The following is a 19092-nucleotide window of genomic DNA, read 5'->3' on the forward strand; positions in this document are numbered from 1 at the left end:
GTCTCTAGAGAGGGAGACAGGATGGGATAGCGTGACAGGAGAGAGGATTTACAATGTGTATTTTTTTCTTAAAAAAAATTAACTCAAATAAGAAAAAGCATCTGGGCAGCCCCGGTGGCTTAGTGGTTTAGCGCCGCCTTCAGCAGGGGGTGTGATCCTGAACACCAGGGGGATCGAGTCCCACATCAGGCTCCCTGCATGGGGCCTGCTTCTTCCTCTGCTTGTGTTTCCCCCCGCCCCCCCCCCCCGTGTCTCTCATTAATAAATAAATTTTTTAAAAAAGAAAAAAAAGCATCAAAATTTGCTAATTCTGCATGTAATACTTGGTATTTATTGTGGCATTCTAAATTTCTGTTGAAATATTTTATAGTAAATTAAAAAAGCCCTGTGACACCCCCTGCCCAGAGTTAACTACTGTTAATATGCAGATGTGTATTTCTTCAGATTTATTTTCTTTGCATTTAGTCATTAGGGTTCCTGGCTGCAAACAAGAAAGGTCACTTCTGGTGGACTTAACAGGAAAAATAATTTCGTGGAAGGAATACAAATAGCTCGCAGAATTGGCAAGAAATATGGAAAATTGCACTTGAAAAAGACGCAGTGGTTGAGCATCTAAAGAGCATGATCCTGGGGTGTATCCCCCCCACATTGGGCTCCCCGCAGGGAGTCTGCTTCTCCCTCTGCCTGTATCTCTGCCTCTCTCTCTGTATCTCTCATGAATAAACAAATAAAATCTTAAAAAAAAAAAGAGAGAGAGAGAGAGAGACAGGAGCAGTAGGTGAGACCAAGTGACAAGAACTAAGGAATTCTCATTCTCAGCTCCACACCCAATGCAACAACATCAGACTCCCACAGCGCTCTACTGTTTTGCAGACTCCTGGAAGAGGGGAAGCTCTGGGAACGTCCCACTGGCTGAGCCTATGATGTCCTATGTCTCTGAATTGGCTACCAAGGAGTTAGGAGAAGAAAGATTTGCTCCTTTTTAAGACCTCAGCAAAGGCAGCTGAGCAAACCCCCCACCCCCTGCTGTCCCTCCTGAGTAGCCAAATTCACACATGTCTCCTATAGTGAATACATACAAACTCACCCCCCACTGCTCCCTACCTCTCACTCTCACTCTCTCTCTGTCTCTAACACACACACACACACACACACACACACACCTTTATTTAATAACTATAATGGACTCATACCATACATAATATTGGGCAAGTTGCATTTTACACTTAATATATCTTCGACATCTTTCCTTCCTAGATCTATCTCATTTTTCTTAAGGGTTATGTAGTATTTTGTTGTACAAAAGGACTATAATTTTAAAAATAATTTATGTGTATTTGTATGAAAGGATACAAATTGTCACAAAACCAACAAGGTAAAAATAATCCGATTAATTTGGGCCATTTTAAGAGGCCAAGATAATTAGTCATGGCAATGGAAAGCACTGGAATATAATGGACTATATATTTACTCTTAGAGCTGGACAACACAGCATGAGCTCAGTTGTAGAGCTCTGTGTTTGAAGCTCTGCACTGGTCACTGGTGTGACCCCCTGCACTGGGCGCAGGTCCCTTACTCCCTTTACCAGTGACCTTGTCACCAGCTGTAAAGATAGTCCACTCCTCAGGTCAGGTGTACTAAGTACATTCTCTATCTCTCTTTCTTTCCTTCTTTTTCTTTCTTTCTAAAGATTATTTAACACAGAGAGTGTTCCCTAAGGCAGTAAACATATTTATTTGAAAGAGAGAAAGAGAGAGAGCCCTGAGAGGGCAAGCCAGGGGAGAGGCAGGTAGAGGGAGAGGCAGAAAATGGGGGTCTGATCCCAAGACCCCTGGATCATGATCTGAGCCAAAGGCAGATGCTTAGTCGACTGAGCCACCCAAGCACCCCCTAAATGACCACTTTCTATCAGAAACTATAAAACTAAAACGAAGAGTCAAGATACAAGTCCCACCTAAAACTCTAGTCTTTGATTGTTCTGCAACTGCATCACTACAATTTAAAAACTTTCAGATAACACAATGCACTTAAAAAGAAGTTTGCTTTTTCTAAAATGCAACGCATGGCTTGTTTCCATCCTTCACACACAAAATCAAAGAGCACTTTCCGAACCCTTAATGTTCAAACTAACAGGAGGTCATAAATAAGATGTGAGCAGAACCAGCAGTCCTCCCCGCTTCCCACCCACCCCCCACCCCCCGCCTTGACCTGAGCATCTCTCCCCTCCAGCTCCCCCTGGCGTCCTCTCGATCTTTTATCGGGGTCTGAAACCTTCCATTAGGAGTTCTTCTGGGGTCTGGGGACTAGACCATCCCCTAAGGCGGGTGCTCACACCCACGTCCAGCCCCCAGCCCTTTCTCATGGCACATCAGCTGGGATTCTACGAGTTTCTGGGTCCAGGGGTCGATTTGGACTTGGCAGTCTCGCAGTTCACGGCGGGGGGGGGGTGTCTTTGGGGGCTGCGTGGGGGCTTAAGGCCGAGGCAGAGCCAACCTAGAATGAAAAGGATGACGGGCACCCTAGTCATCCCTTCGGCGGGGGTGGAGGGGGAGACCCTTGTCCCTTCTAGGTGCTGTGAAGCCATCCCAGTCCTTGAGGCTTAGAACGAGGAGGTGACTCCTCGACTCCCCGGGACCTTAGGGCAGGAGAGAGCGTGGCTCTGGCTCAGTGTCCCGCGCTACCTTCCAGGTGGCCCCCGGTGTCCCTGTTTGCACTATTCGTCCCCGGGGCTTGCAAACCGCCCAGCCCGGACACGCTCGAGGCCTCACCGTTGAAGCCGATCACGGCCTCGAGCTCCAGCTCGGCCACCTCGGCTTTGGGCGAACTTTGCTTCTCCATCCCCTGGAGCCTGGGCTCTCCACTCCCTCCTCTCGCCAGCGGCAGCGCAGCGTCTCCTGGTCGTTATGGTAACGGACGTGCGCGTGCGCACCAGGTCCGCGGCCGCACGCACTGGCGGCGGCGGCGCCGGGAGCTCCCGGTGCAAGAGCAGCCGCGCTCCTTGCCCTCACTATTTCCCTGGAGATGTAGGGGCATTGAGTGTGCTCGTTCCCTCCACGGAAAAACGTCTGTGACTTCTTCCCCGACCTATATAACCAAGCACCGAGTGTCATTTAAGGAAGGCCGCTATAAAGTAATATATAATTGCCACTTCTTTGGGTCTCTTACTTGAAGCAAGATTGCAAGGAATCTTTAAGCTTTGTGGCGGTACACCTCTACATAGAAAAGTAACTCTGAGTGCGTTCTGGCAGATTTCTACAGTTGTGCAGCTATGCCCACCGTCTTGTTTTTGCTTTGAGCAGGATGACATTTCAGATGCTCGCCGGAAAATGCTGAAGATTTCTGTCCAACGCTTTTATTTAAATCGCGCCGGGTCGCTCGCGTCTCGCAGCGGGGGAACATACGGGATTAGACTGCTCCATCCTGGTGTTCCCCGGGGGGACGTGGGGGCCGCCCCCCTTTCTGGACCGTCCCTGCGAGGCCCTGGTGCACACTCCCCGCCCTCCCCGCCCTCCCCCCTCTCCCCCCCGCCAGGCCAGCTCCGGGTTGCGGTCGCGCCCGGGCGGAGCAGCGGGGTGTGAGCCGCGCCGGCCGCCGTAGTCCGCCGCCGCGAGCAGGAAGTGTCCGAGGGCGGCGGCGGCGGCGGCGGCTGCGGGCGGAGACTGCACGATGGCCCCGGACCCCTGGTGAGCCCCGGGTGAGGGCGGCCGCGCCGAGGGTTCCGGGGATGCGGTGGGGGCTTCAGGACGAGGGAGCGGCAGCGAGGCCCCTTCCCGAGCCCGGGGCGGGGGGGTCGGGGGGAGGACCCTGCCGCGCGCCCCGCAGCCTCGGCGCCCGCAGGGGCGGCCCCGCAGGCGGGCCGGGTGGTCTCCGGGCAGCGGGGGGGGGCGGGGGGGGCAGTGCGCAGGCCCGGAAGGTGCCCGGAGCCCTGCATTGGCTCGCATCGGACCGCGGGCATTTCGCGCCCGGCCCGGATCCGCGCTGGCGGCTGCGGGCTTCCCCGGACTCCCCCGGACTCCCCGGGACTCCCCGGGCAAGTCCAGGCGGAGTGACCTTTCTGTGCGATGCGGCTGCAGCTGGTGACCTCGCCGCCGCCTCTCGCTTCACCCGCGGAGAACCCGGGTTCACAGCCCACCGCCACCTGCGCCGGTTAGTAACCAGTCGGCACTGGGACCTAGATCTCTTGGGCCCTTCCGAAAACTTGGAGGAATCGCGGAGGGGAATTGCGCGTGTTTGTATGGCTTGTGATGGGCCCTTACCTGAGTCCGTATCCGGAAGGGCTGTTTGTACTGCAGCAACTTTGCAGTAGAACCAGAGCTCATGAGGGTCGTTCCTCCAACACCCTGAGTCCCAAGGACTGGATGGTGACAGACACGAGCTCTCGTCCCAAGGAACAGATTGCTACAGAATTACGGACTGAAGCTGTTTTTGTTTTTAAGATTTTATTTATTTATTCATGAGGGAGGCAGAGACACGGGCAGAGAGAGGGAGAGCCTGATGCGGGACTCGTTTCCAGGACCCCGGGATCACGGCCTGAGTCCAAGGCAGACGCTCAACCACTGAGCCACCCAGGAGCCCGGAGGATTTTTGCTTTTACGAAAAAAATGGGGAAAGCAAAAATAGCATTCGGTGTTTGTTTCGCAGCAAGCTGTCATGGAGACCTTGCACCTCCCAACCCTCCCCTCAAGCTCCTTCCCTGAGAACTACATTCAGCATCTCAGCGTCAAGCTGTCATAGCTTTGAATTGTGTCAGTGAGCATCCAGGCTTTCACTTAGTTTATTTTGTGTCTCCATTAGCAAGGCGTGCCCTAAGACATCAGAAAAGCCCTAAGGGAGGTTATTTTGGGGGGTTTAGGAAAGCTCAAAAGATATTCCGTATAAAATAATGGTAATTGTTGGTCCCTTTGCTTTACATTGTTTCGGCTTATGAAAGGTTTTGTAGAAAGACTACTTTTGGATAGTGAGGGAAACCTGCATGTTTTACAAAGCAGGGAACATTTCAACCATGTCATTAAGTATTTACTGAAAACATGATTTCTTTTTATGGCACTCAGTAGCGCATTCTACGAATAACCATAATTTATTTCCCTCTCTGTAATGTTAGAGTATGTTTTGTTTAACTGTTGCAAAGACTGCCCCCGTTGTTCCATTTCTTATTTCCTCCTCTTGCTCACTGCAGACGGAACTATTGAATTGAAGGGTATGAACATTTTTAAGGCCCTTGATACCTATTGCTAAGTTGTTTTCCACCTCCTGGAAGCTAACCCCCTCACTTTACACTTAAGGTAGGAAATAAAGCTCAGAGATGGTTATCCATTTAGACTGGTGGAAGCGATCATTGGACCCCCAAGCCCCTTCCCCAGTTTATGGAGAAAACACATAATGTGCCCTTTTACTCTCATGTAGTTTGACCTGGTGGCTTTCTCATTTGACTGTTGACCGTGAGAAGTGCGGGAACTCTGCTGTGTTAGTATCCACTACCTTGCACAGTGGGTTGCTAATCAGGAAGGTAGAAGGGACTATGGAACAGGGCTTTGAAAAAAACTATAAACACAGACTTGACTACGTACAGCTTTGCCTTTGGCCATTGAAAAATTGTAGGTCAGTGATGCTCTACTCCTGAGTGGCGTTCTAATGTTCACTAATGGGATACAGCAGTGACTGCTTTAATGGCATCAGAGCAAGTGATAAGCGCTGTCTCTGAACTAGTTATTTGCTAAAGTTTTTTTTTAAGTTTTTAAAAATTTATTCATGAGAGACACAGAGAGAGAGGCAGAGACACAGGCAGAGGGAGAAGCAGGCTTCCTGAAGGGAGCTGGATGCGGGACTCAATCCTGGGACCCCGGGATCACACCCTGAGCCGAAGGCAGATGCTAAACCACTGAGCCATCCCCAGGTGCCCCTGAGATTTTTTTTTAAGTAAATCTCATACATAGATGAATTTGTGCATTCGGTGTTTTTATGGTAGAACAGGGGCTCAGTTCACAGTCTGGGAACTTCCTCCATGTCCCCCTTGGTGGGTCCTCAGTCTCTGCTATGGTGTCACCATCATCTAGGTCACTTAGGCCTGAGAACTCCAATCATCAGCTTTTTCTTCACTTCTCTTTTTGGGTTGTTAAACCTTTGGGTTTTCCCCAAATGCCTCTGGCATCTCTTTGATACCACCTTTTTCTGCTCTGGGCCCATCCTTTCAGCTCTGTGCCTTGCAGACAGTAGATACTGGTGACCAGTTATGGAATCACAGAGCTGGAGAAGTCTCCTGGTCTCCTGCTACTCCTCTCTCATTCCCAGCCTTTTGTGTAAACAAGTTCAGGTGGATTTTCCTAAACTAATACTTTAGGCACTTGTGTACTTGAACCCGTGATGAGGCTGGCCATTACCATCACGCCTGTTTTCAAGGCCAGGTTCTCATACTTCCATACAGATTGGAAAACCCCCTGGGGAGTCTTTCTCAATTGCTCCTGTCCTGATCAGACCCCATTCTAGTTTAAGCAGAATGCCTGGGGCTGAGTGCCAGGACTTGGTTGCATTGTTTTTGTTGTTTGAAGATTCCTCAATGATTCCAGTGGGTAGCACATTTCTAGAACCTCCGCTTGTCCAGGGCTAACGTGAGAATGTGAGGATTGGGAACAGAACGTCTGGGATTTTGACCTGCATTTCACAGGACCTCTTCAAGGGCTCACTCCCCTACATCTCTAAAGCCCTCTTGTCAAGTCTCACCCGATGATCCTAGTGTTCGAGTCTCTGCAGAAACTAGCTTCCCCGCATCTGTGACCCTGTGATACTGTATCCTCCTACCTAGGGCCACTCAGCCCAATGTGCCAGGCCCGTTTCCTTCCTTTCACCTTTGCTTGTTTCTTGTGTCTTTGGCCCAGTCCAGAATGTGCCTCTTCCTCCTGCCTCTCAATCTTGCAGTTCAGCCCAGAATATAATCTCTTGGCCTAGTCCTGTCAAATCTGAGTGCCTCGGCCGCCAGTGATTTCTCTCACTTCCACACTCCAGAAGGACTTACCAGTTATGTTCCACAGTTGGTAGGAGCTATAGCATACATCATTAGTGATTTCCACAAGTATGGTCTAGGAGCACAGAGCCAGACCTAAGTTCCTCTTTTCGGAGAGGACAGTATGGAGGGGAAAAAGGGGAATGTGGCAAAGCTGGGGCTAGGACCCAGTTTCCTTACCAACTTCCTTCCTGTTATCTTTTTTTTTTTTTTTTTTTTCTTTTTGGGGGGAGAGGCAGAGAGAGAGGGAGGGAGACAATCTCAAGCAGACTGCATACTCAGCACAGAGCCCTATGCTGGGTTTGATCTCATGACCCTGAGATATGACCTGAGCCCAAATCAAGAGTCAGATGCTCAATTGACTGAGCCACCCAGGTGCCCCTTCCCTCCTGTTTCCTTAATTATGTATTGTATCACCTGCTCTTCTTTGTGAACATACGCACACTACACATGTATACATATGCACGATGCCACTTTAGTGTGTAGTGGGAAGTAGTTAATGATCCTACCTCATGGGATGTGAAGTTCAGAATGTAACACTCTTAGCCAGAACTGGCCCAGATCCGTACTCAATCACTATACTACTATTGCTGTAATCACTATAGTAAGATTGGTAAGAGAAGTGACTGAAGATTGTTCTTTTTCATCACTGAAAAACACATTTGCTAAGTTCCTTAGGTATATGAGTAGTGAGTGGGAGTTCAAAGATTTTAAGGAATGGATTGTTTACCTTCTCAAGCAAAACTTGGGACATTGGGTAAAACAGCAGTTTTCAATATTTTGTACTGGGAAAATATGTTGATTGTATCGAACTGACCACCTGGTAGATGAAACACAACGTATAGGCGCACTTAGCTCTTCTCTGTAAAACAAATAGAAAATAGAAAGGCTGTTACAAACGGACCCACGAAGGGGTGACTGGGAACTCACTGTGAATTTTTCAAAGCCTCCAACACTTTGAGTACTAAACAGAAACCCAGCAAATGTTTTGAGAGAATTCTCATAAGCTTAGATGTCAGGAGGGTGTGTGTCCTGTGTCTCCAGAGCATTTCGTTGTAGGATAAACAGTACTTGCTGTTCTTGTTTTACATGTAAAGCTCTTCCCAAGATAGCTGCCTGGCTGGCTTCCTCACCTTGCCTGTCACTCTCTGCTCTTTAATCCTGCTTTATTTTTCTTCTTCACACATACCAGCACTTGACATACTACATATTTATTTATTTTATGCCTTTCTCCCTTTGCTAAGCTCCTAGAGCAGGGACGTTGTCCATGTCATTCACTGCTCTGCTCTCCAGGGCCTGGAACAATACTCGGTACAGAGGAGGCCCTCCGTAAACATTCACCGAACATTCTTTAAGTCAGTGAATTCAAACATGTTACCATCTGCAGAATGGTGTCTTTAAGTCAGTGAATTCAAACATGTTACCATCTGCAGAACGGTGAAGTGGGTAGGAGCCCAAACTCAGGGCTGGGCAGCCTTGGCTTGCTGCTGGGGGTATCACTTGGGCAGGTCTCTGTACCTCTTTGTACCTGATATTTCCTTACAGGTGGGGGTGGTAATGGTACCTGCCTCCTGGCATTTTTTTGTGGATTAAGTGAATTAAAAATGAAGCATTCAGAATAGATCCCTGCTCATAATATTTACCATAATAGCAACACATGTCCCTATGACTGTTAACTATTACTACCCTTCCTTCCTGTTTGAATTTGTGGCTAGAATTAAAAACAGAAGCTCAAAAAAAAAATTAATTAAAATAAATTAAAAAAAAAACAAAGCTCAGATGACACAGAAATCTTCTTTCAAAGAACCTTAAACATTCTTTTCCCTTTACGACTTTAATGCAGGTTCTCCACATACGACTCTACCTGCCAAATTGCACAAGAGATTGCCGAGAAAATCCAACAGCAAAATCAGTATGAAAGAAATGGTGAAAATACAATCAGGGTAAGACCAGGGGAAAATTAGTACCTGAAATGATTTGTTTGAGCTCTGAGGTCTGAAAACCCTCCTACTGCTGAGGCTGTGTGTGTGTGTGTGTGTGTGTGTGTATGTATATGTATAAAATGGACTCCAAACTTACATGTGTGGAATTGATATTACAACCAATCAGTTAATCGTTATAACTGAGACTAAGTGAAGCATGACACCTGTTTAATTTCTCCTCCATAACCAAAGTTTCTAACAATTTCATAGTCTGGGTCAAACCCTAGACAGTAAATCTTCCAGACTTTGCAGAACAAGAGGTGACATCTTCACCTCTTGGAGTAACTGTTCTTGCCAAAAGGATCGTGGCCTTTTTTTTACATTTTACATGGAAAAATGTAAATAGTTTGCAGGCTGTACAAAAACAGTGGCAGGATTTAGCTAGGAAATCTATTTTTTAGACACTCAGGAGTTCATACTAGCACCTTTGATTTGAGTCCAGGACACAAGTTTCTTTCTAAACTTCCCCACTCAAATTCATATTTTTCCTTTCCAGCAGTCAGAACTTTGGTTTCCAAAAACAGTGATATCTTTTTGTTCATTTGATCTACCATATAGTTTACAGAAAACAGTTTCAGAATTACTGCGCAGGTGCCACCACAATCACTAAGTCTGAATTTGTCTTATTTTTTTTAAGAACTAGTATCCCACTAATAATACTGAGGTTATTCTGTTCTAAAGTTATTAGAATGGATTCCTTTTTTGTTTTTCTTTTTTATGCTATCCTTAGCATCTGTTTATATTCTTTTTTTTTTTTGCAATCTTTAACCCCCATACTTATCCGCCTCCCCCCCCCCCCCCAACGTGGTAACCACCAGTTTATGCTCTATGGTTAAGAGTCTATTTCTTGGTTTGTCTCTCTCTCTGTTTTCCCCTTTGTTTCTTTGTTTTCCCTTTGTTGGTTTATTTCTTAATTCCACATAAGAGTAAAATCATGTGGTATTTGTCTTTCTCTGACTTATCTTACTTAGCATTAAACTCTTTAGCTCCATTTATGTTGCTGCAAATAGCAAGATTTAATTCTTTTTATGGCTGAATAATATTCCATTGTGTATGTGTATTCTGTTGTGTGTGTGTATACATATATTCTTATATATGTATACACACACACACTTTTTCATCCACTCATCAAGTGATGGACACTGGGGCTGCTTCCATATCTTGGCTATTGTAGATAATGCCGCAGTAAACATAAGGGTACATGTATCCCCTTGAATTAGTATTCTTTTATTCTTTGGGTAAATACCCAGTAGTTTGATTACTAGATTGTAGAGTAGCTCTATTTTTAACTTACTGAGGACCTGCCTCACTGTTTTCCACAGTGGCTACACCTGTTTGCATTCCGACCAATGTGCAAGAGGGTTCCCCTTTCTCCACATCCTCGCCGACACTTGTTTCTTGTGTTGTTGATTTTATACATTCTGACAGGTGTGAGGTGACATCTCGTTGTGGTTTTGATTTGTATTTCCCTGATGCTGAGTAATGTCGAGCATCTTTTCACGTGTCTGTTGGCCATGTGGATGTCTTCTTTGGAGAAATGTCTGTTCCTGTCTTCTGCCCGGTTTTAAATTGGATTACTTGGTTTTGGGGTGTTGAGTTGAATCAGTTCTTTAGATATTTTGCATATTAAGAGTTTATCAGATATGTCATTTGCAAATGTCTTCTCCCATTCAGTAGATTGCCTTTTTGCGTTGTTGGTTGTTTCCTTTGCCGTGCTGAAGCTTTTTGTTTTGATGAAGTCCCAGTAGTTTATTTTTTATTTATTCACCTTGCCTCAGGAAATATATTTAGAAAGAAGTTGCTTGGGCCAATATTTCCTGCTCTCTTGTAGGATTTTTATGATTTTAGGTCTGACATTTAAGTCTTTAATCTGGGATCCCTGGGTGGCACAGCGGTTTAGCACCTGCCTTTGGCCCAGGGCGCGATTCTGGAGACCCAGGATCGAATCCCACGTCGGGCTCCCTGCATGGAGCCTGCTTCTCCCTCTGCCTATGTCTCTGCCTCTCTCTCTCTCTGTGTGTGACTATCATAAATAAATAAAATTAAAAAAAAGACCTATTAAAAAAATAAGTCTTTAATCCACTTTCAGTTTATTTTTGTGTACGGTGTAAGAGAATGGTCCAATTTCATTCTTATGTGCATGGCTGTCCAGTTTTCTAACACCATTTGTTGAAAGACTTTCTTTTTCCCACTGAATACCCTTTCCTGCTTTTTTAGATTAATTGGTCATATAATTGTGGGTTTATTATATTAATAGTTAGTACTCCTTATATGCAATCATTTTCATGAATTTCTCGTTTATTCTTCCTGTGTGTTTTTGTTTTTGTTTTTGTTTTTTTTTTGCAGAAATAAGCATCTGTGTATTTGTGTGTGTTCTCATTTCTCTTCCTTTTACATAAAAGATACCCTTTGGTATCTTGCTCTTTTTATTTAATACTACATTGTAGTGAACCCTCCATATTAATTCACTGAGATCTTTGCTGTTCTTTAGGGCTATATAGTACTCTATCACACAGATATGCTGTTGTCCCATTTAACCCATCTAAGGATGGGCATTTGGATGGTTTCTACTATTGTGCTGTTATGAATAATGCTGCAATAAATCCCTTTATGCTTCCTCCCCCCCTTATATTTGTGGAGATGTCTTTTAAGGGTGAATTCTCAGAACCAGAATGTATGTGATTATTTTCACCCGTAGCCAAATGCCCCTCCACGGAGGTGCTTGCCTTTGGCACCCTGATCAGCAGTGCACGAATTTCTGTTTCTTCACAGGCTGACCAACAGAGGGTGTTGTCATCTTCTTAGTCGTTGCCAGTCAGCTAAGTGAGACATGGTGCCTCAGCGTAGCTTCACATTTGCATTTTTCATACATGAATCGGGAAGTATGTTTTCACATGCTTAAGCGTTATTTATATATATTTTTCTGAGAAGTTCTTGTCTCTTGCCCATTTTTTTTATTGGATTGTTGGTCTTTTTAGTCTTTAAAAGAATTCCTTATATAATGTGGAGATTAGTTTTTGGTGACATACTGTAATTTATTTTCTTTATCATTTGTGGTTTGGCTTTGCTTATGGTATCATCTGCCATGTGAAAGTTTTGGTTTTTTTAAACAGTTGGTGAACGATCTTTAATTGCTTCTGTATTTTTACTCATAACTTTTGCCATTTCTAGGATGTAAGGGAACGTATTCCTGTTTTCTTCTAATAAATGTATGGTTCACTTTTCATGTTTACATCTCTGATTCATTTAACTGGTATCATTTTCTTAGATAGCTAGATTATTTCTAATTATGAGTTTTCAGTGTGGTTAAATTACTGCCCCTGTGAGAATAAGTTTCTCAGTGTAGACTTTCTGGATTTAGGTTGTATGAAATTTTAAGCTTCTTGAACATACAATTCTGTACCAATTCTGATTATCTTTTAAAAATCATTTTCATTTCATTCAAATCCTTAGGTGAAAGTATACAATAGTTTATTGTGCATTTTTAAAATTACTTATGCCACCGAACATATTTTCATATATTTATTGGATACTTGTATTTCTTCCTTTGTGAATTGCCAGTGTATGTCCGTAACCTAACCTGTTATTTCTTAATCTCAGTGTTCTTTGTATGTATGTTGGCTATATTAAAGCTTGATCTGGCATATTTGGTACCAATACATTTTCTCTTAAATTGGCTTTTGATTTTATAAATGACATTTTCTTTTGATATGTAATTGTTTTTAAACACTGTTTGATATTTTCAGTATTTTTATTTGTGGTCTTTTCTTCTAGAAAGAGGGGAGACAATTCTGACAAAGATCTCTCATACCCAGAGATTATGTGAAATATTTTATCTAATCATCTAAATTTTCTTCAATCTTTCCTTCAGTTTTTCCTTTATTTTTAAACATGTATCTTTAAAATATTTGAAGTTTTATTTCAGTGTGTTGTGGGCATTTAATTTTACTTTTTCCCCCCTCTTTGCTAAATTATTCCTTACCTTACTGCCCAGGCTATGAAATATACTGTATTTCATTCACCGACTTTTTACGCAGCTGCACTCTTGCTGGACCTTCTGTTCTGTTGCACTAATGAAGCTTTCGCCAACTCCCAGCATTATACTCTTGTAGTTTTTATAAAGACTTAGTATCTGATTGTTTAAATCCCCCATTATCATATATATTCCTTGTCTTTCTATTTCCCTTTATCCATGTTCTTGAATAATTTTGCATAGCTTCATAGCTTCACTTTTGTGCTGTGCCTCAATTACCACCTGTTTTCCAATAAAAGAACTCCAGATGAGACTTTGAATAGATGTGTGGCTTATTTATAGGTTAAATTAGGGGACATTTACGTTTTTACAGTATTAAATGTTTCCTTCTACTCATTCCTTCATTAGTTATTTACTGCACATTCCCTGTGTGCCAGGCACTGTGCTAGATATTTTTTAGATTTTCCCGACATTGTTAATGATGTTTAAAAATAATAACTAAAAAAAAATTCTCCCTACCTATTACCTAAATTTAGAAACTCCTTTGATTTTTTTTTTTCCATTATGTGGTTGATAACGTACTGACTTCTTTTCCTGTTTCTAGTAATCTGTCAGGGGCTTCATTTAACGTTCCCAAAAAATAGATTACTCCATTTGCAAATAATGATGATTTCCTCTCCTTTCCGGCTCTTGTCTTTCACTTGTCTTAACTGCGTTGGTTAGAACTTCTAGACCAAAGTTGAATCATATTGTAGTTAAAGCAGCTTTCTTGGTTTCTGTTTTGTTTTTAATTAATTCCCCCTATGCTGCATTAATCGTTAACACTGTCAGCTTTATTATTAGATTTTCTAACATCAAACTGTTCGTAAATTACTAGGATAAATTCTGCTTGGTGATAGTATATATATTGTCATCTTAACATAATTCTGAATTTGCTTTGCTAATATTTTTAAAAGACTTTTATGTTTTATAATCCCCATGGGAGATTGGCATGTGGTTTCTTTTTCCCCCCAATATCTCTGTTAGTGCCTGGTACCAGGGTTGTGTTAGCTTAAAATATGAAGTTGGCTTTCCATCTTTTTCTGTGCTTTGGAAGGTTTCTGTTAAATTATGATAATGGAACACTTTTCCTGATTATAAAAGTAATCATTTTCTTATAAAATATTTTTAAAATCCCACTACTCAGAGATAACTGCCCTTGGCATTTTCAAGTATTTCATTCCTAGATTGATTTTTCTCAGTGCGGGTGATATTTCATTTTATGACTTGATTTCTTTTTAAATAAATTATGATGGCTCTCTTACTGTGTTAACAAGTTGAGATTTCAATCATACTTTTTAATGGCTACATTCTCTTTCATCTCTTGAATGCTTTTGAGCTTTAATTTCATAGACCTTTTAGGTTTGATGTGTATCTGTGTGTGTGCGTGCATGTGCATGCGTGTGTTGTGCTTTTTTTGTTTGTTGTTTTACTCTTTACTTCTTGAATGAGAGGAGATCTGCTTTCCTTGGTATTTCCTCATAAACATTGTGGGTGGTTTTTCCATGGTTCCCAGAGGTATTAGAATAGTTAAGGTTAGACTTTTCTTGGCTGCTGATACCTTTGAGGGTTGCTTGATGTGTGCAGCCCTGGGCCAACCTCTGGTGTCCTGCTGTTTTTTTTTCCTTAGTGGGACCGCTAATCTAGGGAGGGAGCCCCCACTTCTACTGCAGCTTTGTAATTGCTTTGAACAAGGTAGCAAATGAAATCTGTAACAGTCTTGTTTTTTTAAACATTATCTCTGATTTCACCCATGGCTGACTATATTTAATTTACATGGGTAGCTTTATTTTTCATATTTCTTAATATCTGAGAGCCCCTCTGCCCACCCTCCTCCATACTTGAGAGTAGCACTCACAAACCAAAATTTCCTCTGGGTCTGCAGAATGATTGAGAAAATCCACATGCTGTTGGAAAAAATAGTCACGTGTGGTTAACATTGCATAAGAAGAACACACGGCTATAAAATGTTTAAATGGGTTTTAAGCATACCAGCATATTTAGGGAAGACTGGCCAGGATGACAGTGGGACTTGCCATCTTGTCATTTGAAGCAAAGTTGAGGGAACTGTGGGATTTTTGCTGGGGAATGAAGGCTAGGGAACCCAATTTCCCGTGTGACTCCAAGGTGGACAAAGAGGATCCAAGGGTAGATGCTTAGAGCACAGAATTCAGACTGCAAGGACCAAGTGGCAGTTTCCAATCACTATCTATGGAGGTGTGAACTGGTCACACCTGTGACCTGCAGCTGTGACTGGTCACATTGGAGAGTGGGTACGAGCATCAGGTGGGTGGCTGGACAAAAATTTAGATACCTTACAACCCCAAGGGTATCGTTGGGAGGTTACGCATCTCTGCCAGCTTGCCCTTGCAGGAACCACAGTTATGTTTACATATTTGTAGGAGATCCCGCACCTCTGGACCAGCATACTTAGGATGTGTTCTTTTCTTTCCAGCTTACCGTGACAATCAGAACTTTGTTGCAGAATCTGAAGGAAAAGATCGCCCTTTTGAAGGACTTATTGCTAAATGCTGTGTCAACACATCAGATGTATCCATGTAAACATTTCCACCTCTTTTCTAGAGTGGGAGGAAAAGCAGTCTTATTTTAAGAAAGGAAGGAATCTGGGCCACCCAGATTTTTCCACAGCTTGAGGAAGACCTGGTTTCCAAAATATTGCCTATCCTCTTGATTTCTATTTTAAGTGTCTGTTACATGTTTTACAGTGAATATGCTGGCGGAGCAAGACACACTGAAGGCATTAATTTATTTGAGTGTTACTTGGGCATGACCTTTATGGTGTAGGAAGTGAGTGCTTTCTGCCAGTGGTGTGTTTGCATCAAGGTTTGTATGCCCACCTGTCTAGTCTCCTGAAGATGGTGAGCCACAGCTCCTGCAGGAGACAATCATGGTTATCCTGAGCTGTGATAATGCTAGAGTGTCCAGAGTTTTGAGTGATCCATTTTCTTTTCTGAGAGGCCAATGCCAGTAGAAGTCATATATCTTTGGGATTTTCCCCCCCTCTATTTATGTAGATTATTGAGATGGGACTCCTTTGCCTTCCTATTCTTTGAGAAGCACAGATACTGCCCCAGGTTTGAGAGTTTGGGGGTATGGGGTAGGCAGGGAGCACTTGCTTAAAGCAAGTTGTGCCACCATCTCAACTGCCTACCAATGCTATTAAGTATTGAAATTTTTTTTAGAAGTTCATAATTTGATCCATTTAGGAAAAAACCAGTTCTGTAAAGCCGAGTTTATATTGGTTTGAAAAATGGCCTCAAACTGCTTCCCCCCTCATCATTTCTTCAAATGATCAGTTCATACCCAAAAGCCAGATTCGAGTGTCTCAGGAAATGGTTTTTACATGGGAAAATGTAAGAATATAGACACAATAATTGAAAATGTTTTAACAATTATTTTCTTACGAGTGTAACCCCTTTATGCTACCAGGGAGGTTCATTTAGATTAATTGCATGATTTTCCAAATATCCAGTTACTCACATGCTAAGGTTTCAAGTAAAAGTTTAATTTCAACAAACAATGGGGGCTTTATTTTTAACACAACTGGAATATTCTGATATCTCCATCTGGTATAATTTATACTACACATATATTAGATATATACGTGTGTGTATATATATTTTTAAAGGTTTATTTATTATTTGAAAGAGAGGGAGAAAAAGTGGAAGCACAAGCGAAGGGTGGAGGGGGTGGGAAGGAGATGGTGGTGGTGGTGACAGGGACAGAAAGAGAGGGAGCAGACTCCCCTGCTGAACAGAGAGCCCAATGTGAGACTTGATACCAGGACCCTGGGACTTGACCTGAGCCGAAGGCTTGCTTAACCAGGTGAGCCATGCTGGTGCCCCATGCACATTATTATAAAAAGGGTTTTAACTTATCAAGATCAGCAAGTCCTACTATGTAGACCTCAAGTGGTTTCCAATTGGCCCAACTGCACTTGAGGTCCAGATAGACACACTCATTTTCTTGTTACCTAAAGCACATATGTAAGGAAGGTAACTAAATAGTCCTTTCAGGATGTAATATTAACAACTGTGTATTTGCTAACCTTCCATTAAGGTAACATGATTATTCATCTTATAATATTTATGTGTTAAACTAGAGGGTAAAAAGGAAACAAATTAAGAACTCTTACTTTTTTCTATTGGTAACTTCTGCTCGTTATTAGTTACAGAGGAGCATGTGGCAGTAATAATTGACTTTGTTCTGAATGCTTTCAGCCTGACCATCTTTTGAAATCTCACAGACTTTGGTTTTGTGGTCATCTCAGAATTTGCTGAATGAAGCACGAAAAATATATAAAAATATTTAAAAGTATTGAACAGAGTTATTAAACACATTATGAAAATATTTAAGGACATTACTTTGGATAATGTAGAATTTTGTAGGATAAAGCAGAAACTCAGCTGGACGATAACAGCATTCTTTAAACTCTTAAGTCTTTTTTTCAAACAATTGGGTCTTTCTACTGGAAGTGCAACCCATGCTAAGGATGGAATTTCTGGTCACCCGCCCCAAGGGGGCGCTCAATACCTCTGCGTTTTCAGGGAGACCATTTCTTTTGATGGAATGGAAAGGAGGTAGTTTCTCCATTATGAAGCCTCTTTTTAATTCCCTTGACCTTCTCCTACCCAACTATTTTACATAATTCTATGGCAGTTATCCTCCGGATTTATCCTCTCTTGTATTTATCCTCTCTGTATCAGAGAGCTATTTGCGTTGATGGTTCCTTATTTTCTTTACAAAAAAAGGTATTGAGGCCAGGTCAACCTTTGCACCCCAAGTCACAGATGGAGCTGGAAAAAGAATCCAGCATCCCAGCAGAGGAGTATTTTACACAGAGAGGAATCCGAGGGCTGGAGTAACTTGCCCCAGACTCCACAGCTGGGAAATGGTAGAGCTTGGACGCAGAGTCAGGGCTGTCTGGCCCCGAAGCCAGTTGTTTAAAAGCTGAATCTTACTTTAGTAGAAATAATACAGTCATCTGTCACCTGGCATGTCTTCAACTAGAATTCCCTAATAATTGGCATGTTACTCTAGTGCCAAGACAAATCCTGTTTATAATGCAAATCCTCAAGACCCTCCTTAATCATCAGAAAGATTAAACACTGTTCACTGTGGTTTATTAGGTATGCTTTATGATGTTGTAATTCTTAGAAAAATTTTTGTCCGTAAATCGCCAACAGAGTGACTGTTTAATCCTTTTTTTTTTTTTTTTTTAAGGCATAACTAATGTTGGGTGACTTTTTTAATGTGAATATTTGAATACCACATTTCCTTACTGTGTTGGGTAGTTGAGAGTTTACGGCACTTTACTCAGTAAATTTATGTATTTGTGCAGTTTTCCAAAGAACACTAGGGATTGCCAGAAAGATAAGTCCTAGGAAAATGCCTCCCAAACAATTAAACTCATGGAGTGAAGGCATAAGATGTTATTGCTCTTTCTTGGAAAAGTATTTTCTCCTGGCAAGAATAAATGTGAAGTTAAAATGAAAGTTCTGTGCTTTTGAATTGGTTAGTTAGCAATTCATAAACCAAAGTCCTGCAGCCAGAGTTTAAAATTGCTGAAAAACATTAATTTCTATTCACCATGTTTCTTGGTGACAGCAGTTGTTAATTGCTTCGCTGGTTGAGCAAAGTTGTGGGCCATGGGAGGCTGCATGTGCAATGTCAGGTAGTAGTAAAATTATTCTTGAATTGGCCTTATGTGAAGCTCATCTTTTTGTTGGGTTCTCAAAGGCAGCACCTTTACTACTTTAAGGAGATTTTTAAAAAATCTCTTTACAAAGGGGTTCAATATAAAAAGATACTTTGGTGTCTTGGGAGATGTCCCATAGAAATGATCTTTAAAACTATAAATAACTTTTCTTCCCCTTTCTCTTTTGCAGGGGGAGAAAAGATAGGTAGACAGGTGGATAGGCAGATGCAGCCATCTGCATTCGGTAACAAACCAAACAAATGCAGATGTTGGGGGGCTAACCAAATAGACTTTAGAGAGAGCCCCTCGTGGCTCCAGTGAAGCTCAAATGGGTTCTCAAGCATGGTACTTATACATGACAGTTTTCATTGGGACTTCGTAT

General features: G+C 42.6%; 2 protein-coding genes across 6 annotated transcripts in view; one reads left to right on the forward strand and one right to left on the reverse strand.

Moving 5' to 3' along the window:
- The window catches only part of CFAP52 (cilia and flagella associated protein 52), a 41362-nt gene extending 38436 nt beyond the window's left edge, over positions 1–2926 (reverse strand). For both annotated transcript variants that reach the window (XM_077892654.1, XM_077892655.1), the window contains exon 1: positions 2769–2926. In XM_077892654.1, coding sequence (XP_077748780.1) covers positions 2769–2838 — 70 coding nt within the window. In that variant the 5' untranslated portion in view covers positions 2839–2926. The remainder of the gene's footprint in view (positions 1–2768) is intronic.
- A 610-nt stretch (positions 2927–3536) lies between these two features.
- Positions 3537–19092, forward strand: part of STX8 (syntaxin 8) — a 256396-nt gene continuing 240840 nt past the window's right edge. For all 4 annotated transcript variants that reach the window (XM_077892656.1, XM_077892659.1, XM_077892658.1 and 1 more), the window contains exons 1-3: positions 3537–3683; positions 8841–8940; positions 15447–15541. In XM_077892656.1, the coding sequence (XP_077748782.1) occupies positions 3667–3683; positions 8841–8940; positions 15447–15541 (212 nt within the window). In that variant the 5' untranslated portion in view covers positions 3537–3666. The remainder of the gene's footprint in view (positions 3684–8840; positions 8941–15446; positions 15542–19092) is intronic.

The sequence above is a fragment of the Canis aureus genome, chromosome 3 (genome assembly GCF_053574225.1).
Source record: "Canis aureus isolate CA01 chromosome 3, VMU_Caureus_v.1.0, whole genome shotgun sequence".
NCBI classification, from domain to species: Eukaryota; Metazoa; Chordata; class Mammalia; order Carnivora; family Canidae; genus Canis; species Canis aureus.